At 43.6% G+C, this 5,350-nt stretch overlaps 1 protein-coding gene across 1 annotated transcript; it reads right to left on the bottom strand.

The window, feature by feature from the left end:
* Positions 1-4,602: 4,602 nt before the first annotated feature.
* SMIM36 (small integral membrane protein 36) lies at positions 4,603-4,884 on the bottom strand. Its single transcript, XM_070357346.1, has one exon. The coding sequence runs from the start codon at positions 4,882-4,884 to the stop codon at positions 4,603-4,605; it is 282 nt and encodes a 93-aa protein (XP_070213447.1).
* Positions 4,885-5,350: the final 466 nt, after the last annotated feature.

Here is a 5,350-nt window from a genome sequence, read left to right as displayed (position 1 = left end):
GCTTGGCTCCACTATGACCTCCTCTTATCTAATTACACCAGCACTGATGCTGTTTCAAAACAGGATCACATTTGGCAGTAGCAGGGGTAATGACTTGAACACCCATCTTCAACTTGTCACAGACACTTTCTCTTATTTCCAAATTCCTGTGATGTGTGGCAGCTCTCCAACCCCATCCTGCTTCTCCTTGAAGCACCCCAAAACAAACCTGGGTCTTCAGGAGCATCTCCACCTTGGAGTGACGGGGCTCCCATACAATTTCACCTTATCAGCTGGTATTATAATAACAGTGGCTTTCATTGTGTTGAAATCCTACCATATGCCAGATATTTTATGGATATCACACTAAACCTCACCAACATTAACTTTATATTTAATGGGCTTCCCTGATGGCTCAGTTGGTAGAGAATCCGCCTGCAATGCAGGAGACTCCAGTTCGATTTCTGGGTTGGGAAGATCCCCTGGAGAAGGGATAGGCTACCCATTCCAGTATTGTTGGGCTTCCCTTGTGGCTCAGCTGATAAAGAATCCTCCTGCAATGTGGGAGACCTGGGTTCAGTCCCTGGGTTGGGAAGATCCCCTGGAGAAGGGAAAGGCTACCCACTCCAGTATTCTGGCCTGGAGAATTCCCTGGACTGTATAGTTCATGGGGTCACAAAGAGTTGGACACGACTGAGCGACTTTCCCTTCACTTCACTGTGTTGGAATCCTACCATATGCCAGATAGTTTATGTATATCATTCTAAACCTCACCAACATTAACATGTTTAAGTTGGGAAAGGTTTCCGCAGTAACAGCAGGTACTGACAGAAGGTTTTGAGCTTGGCATTTCTGGTACAGAGCTCTGCCTTAGGCCGCTTATCTTGGTGTCTTTCGGAACATCAGAAAATTCTCTGGCCCAATTATCCTAATTTATTTTTTCTTTGCTGGAAACCGCAGTCATCTTATTCAGAAGAGAAAATGTGAAAAACCGTTAGATTGTTTAACAACTTTTATCGAGCAACCTCCCAGGTATGTGATTCTAGCATGGGAGAGGGGAAACAAAGAACAAACACGGGTGTGGATGGCTGAGAAAACATCGAGAGCAGAGGCGACACGCTGAGGACTGAATTCAGACGCTGCCTCCCACGCAGACCAGCTGCGTGGCCTTGCACAAGTTCTAGTGTTTTCCTGAGCCTCCATTTTCTTATCTTTAAACGACCCTTAGTTGTGTCTGTCTCACAGGGGAGGGTGAGGATTAAAAGAGATGTGAATAAAAAGTGTCTGTTATGTAGTAGATTCCTGATAAACCTCTATTCTCGTCCTCCTTTCCTTTGCCTTGAAAGTGTTTTGTTTGTGTCCTTCCCATGGCTGTCATCCAGATAAAGCCAAAATACTGCATTTGCTTTAATAAAAATTGTGCGTGATGGGAGAATAATGTTAAAATTAAAAGAAGGTGAAATAAGGGAGCCTTAATTCCCAAACGAAGCAAAAATAAGGCTGTAGAATTTGACTATAAAAGGAACTCCTTGGTTCTAGTTGGCATCCATTTCACCAGGCTTTAAGACATTAGTTTCATAACTGTGCAACTAAAAATTCCACTGGGAATTAAAACTTCATTTGAGAAATAAGAAATAAATCATAAAGTTTTAAAATACAAACAGGTAAGAGATCATGCTTACCTGAAAGACGACTGGAGGACAAATAAGGGAAAGGGAATAATGGGATCTTTGCGTCTGTCCGGAAGCCAAGTGTTCTTGGGGAAATCACTCTTCCTTCTGGGCTATTTCCTCATTGGTAAAATTCTTAAAGATACTTCTTATAAGATTCTAAGTGTACGTTGCCATGCAGAAAAGATTGTTTTAAAAGCTGGAAAGCTTGTTACTTTTGGAGAACACAACTCCAAATGAACCACAAATCAAATGAAACAAAGACGTGGAAAAGCTTAACACCCTTTATTCCAACCTTCACCTTAGAGTGTCTTTGGTTTCCTCCTTTCCTTCTTTTTTCTTTCCTCTGACTTTATTTCTGTTCCCTTTTCTGTTGTAGTTGTTATTTTAACTATTTGGTTTTCTGTTCTTCTCCTTTCTCTTAGAATTTATTTTTCTTTCCTTCCATCTGTTAATTTTTTCTCTTCAACTGACCACAATATGGAATTGAAATATAATTGAAAGATAGGATTACAATTAATATTTTTGCCATCAGTTTTTTTGTGGCCCGTGGGTTTTTTTTCTTCACTGATATATTTTTGTCTCCACTAATTTATATACATATCCCCATGATGGGGAAGTAAATAAGGTTAGTCCAGGTGAAGTTCACACTAGGGCAAGGGCAAGTTCTTAGAAGCAGCCTGTGAATTTACTCTATTTTCCCATTCATTTTATATTTTAACTATTAAGGTAAAGATGATTTTTGAGTATAAAAGAAAAAAGTTCCTCTGAAAGATTTTCAATATAATTTTCAAATCACACATTTAAGAGAAAATATGATTTTATGATAAAATATAAAGAAAAATTTTAAATTATGAAAATGAAATTACTGAGGTTTTCTTTATCCAAAGACCCACTGCTGAAGTTAACAGGCAGACTGGGACAGTATCTCCTCTTTAAGTTTTCTATAAGTTAAAATGAAATTTAATTTCTCATTTTTTCCTCCCAAGTTTTGGAAGCCATCAAACCGTCACAATCCGTGAACTCTCTAATCTCTGTCTATACTATCTGTTCTGTCTAAAATGCCATCTCCTATCCTACTGAGAAAGAAGCCCCCAGCACACTTCTGTCCTCCTAGAAAATGGTTGCTTAATAACTTTCAAGACAAATCATCTTGTCTTTGAAGCCTGAGTCTAAGAGGATATTGTTTACTCAACATTGTTCAGATGTTTCTTGAGCCCCTTCTGTGTGCTTGGCACCCGTGACTCCTCAGACTCCTGAGCTCTGGGCAAATTCCTAGCAGAGGCTTGGCAGTGCTTTCTTGTCCTTCATCCTCTGGGTCACGCCTGATTCCTCCTTTTCCTTTTAGGCAACAAAAGGAGGGGGGTCATGACACACTCATTTCTTTGTATTCCGACAGGGCCTGACTAGAAAAAGGGGTTTAGTAAATCAACAAGTGAACATGTAAGTTGCTCTGAGCTCACAGAAGGGAGGGTTAATAAAAACACATATATACAATGGAGATGCTAATTCAAAAGGTGGTTAAGACTCCAGGCTTCCAACGCAGGAGGCATGGGTTCGAATTAATTTAAAAAAAAATTGTGCAAATAAATGAATGAGCAGGAAAATAAATTTATGATTAGTAGCAACAAAGATGGAGAAGGAAATGGCAACCCACTCCAGTGTTCTTGCCTGGAGAATCCCAGGGACGGGGGAGCCTGGTGGGCTGCCGTCTGTGGGGTCGCACAGAGTCGGACACGACTGAAGCGACTTAGCAGCAGCAGCAGCAACAAAGAAAGAGGACAAGAAGACAGCAAGTAGCGCTGGGGGGACTGAAACACCAAGCCATGGGCCCTGATAACTTTTGCAGAGTCCTCAGTAACTTTGCAATGGACCAGGTCAGACTTGCTGCTGCTGCTGCTAAGTTGCTTCAGTCGTGTCTGACTCTGTGTGACCCCATAGACGGCAGCCCACCAGGCTCCCCCGCCCCTGGGATTTCACAGGCAAGAACACTGGAGTGAGTTGGCATTTCCTTCTCCGATGCATGAAAGTGAAAAGTGAAAATGAAGTCACTCAGTCGTGTCTGACTCTTTGCGACCCCATGGACTGCAGCCCACCAGACTCCTCCGCCCATGGGATTTTCCAGGCAAGAGTATTGGAGTGGGGTGCCACTGCCTTCTCTGGGTCAGACTTGAGGACTGAAGATTAAACATCTTGATCAGAGGGGTGAAAGGGAATACTGCTAATATTCATCATAGCAGCTCACCTTATGTGCCAAGAATCGTCTCAAGTGTTTTCAGTAAATAAACTTGTTTAGATAACCCTAACAGCCTGGAGGTCTGACCACTAGCTCTGAGTTTGACCACAAACAAATGGCTCTGGTCATACAGCTAGTAAGTGGAGGAGGCAGGGTCTGAATCAACTTCATGGTTAATCACCACACTCTTCAATTACTGTGTTCATTTTATTGACCCACAGTGAGAAGTAGAATGTGAAGAGCTGGCATTTATAGAAATAGTTATAATCTTAAGTCTGGGAAAGCTCAATGGTTGCCTTGAAAAGAGAGGATATGCAAAGTATGCAGTAGATTTGAGCTAGTTCCATTTCTCATTACACACACACACACACACACACACACACACTATTGCATTCTCTTCTTTAAATCTTTACTCAAACGTTAGTATCTCCTAGAAGTTGCAAGGACAGCTTCATCAGGAATGTGCTTGTAACCAGCTTTGACTAACCAATAGTATTGCTAAGATTTTGTACCTGGAGGCCTTGACCAAAGGCCACTGTGGGCTTCTTACCTTAAATAGTTGCTTTATCCACAAGGAGGATGACGAGAAAGCAGAAAGGAAGGCAGAGCTCCCACTTGCATAGGCCAGCGAGACGTGTGTGCAGACAGCGCTGTAGCCCGTGGGGACCGGCTTGTCCACAGCCTCTTGTGTTCTCTCCCAGTATCCCCCAGCCAGGCTTACACCACGGTGCTCTTCTTCCCCAGTGGGGTGTGATTCCCAAAGTGGAGGCTGGACCTCCGTGCCCAGGGGGCCCCCGGGGAGCCTTGCTGCATCACCACCAGGCGGATGGAGGGCTGGGCATCCAGGGAGGCCTCGGGTGCGTACTCCTTACTGGGGTCCTTGCCTCGGCAGTCATAGAGCACGCAGGAGATAAGGAAAACCAGGAGCAAGATGACGTAGCTGGAGACTAGGATGATCAGGTTCAAGGTGACAGGGTCGATCTCTAAGTAGAACTCCATCACATGGCACACGGTTGGGAAGTGGGTTTAGAGCAGGGCGGTGGGGCCAGTTGAGGGTTCTGGGAGCAAACCCTAGCTCGATGGAATAGCTACATTGGCTCTGGAATAAAAATACATTAATCCCTACTGCTCCAGGAGACTTCACAGATTAAAGCTGCCCGGTTTAATAACTTAAGCTCTTCTGCTAATACTACAGCTACCAAAGCACAGACACTGTCTCTCATCACTTCACCTACATAGAGAGAGAAAGAGAAAAAGAGATAGTTCATATGCTACCCAGGTGTGGTATGTAAGCAGGAGGTCCATTCAGTGTCCAAACAGTTTTGCTGAGCAGAAGAAAATCAGTTCAGTCAGTCAGTTCAGTCACTCAGTCGTGTCCAACTCTTCGTGACCCCATGGACTGCAGCACGCCAGGCCTCCCTGTCCATCACCAACTCCCAGAGCCTGCTCAAACTAATGTCCACTG

The sequence above is a fragment of the Bos mutus genome, chromosome 19 (genome assembly GCF_027580195.1).
Source record: "Bos mutus isolate GX-2022 chromosome 19, NWIPB_WYAK_1.1, whole genome shotgun sequence".
In the NCBI taxonomy this organism is placed as follows: domain Eukaryota; kingdom Metazoa; phylum Chordata; class Mammalia; order Artiodactyla; family Bovidae; genus Bos; species Bos mutus.
Note: the sequence above shows the minus strand (reverse complement) of the source record. Positions and strands in the feature narration are given on the sequence as shown.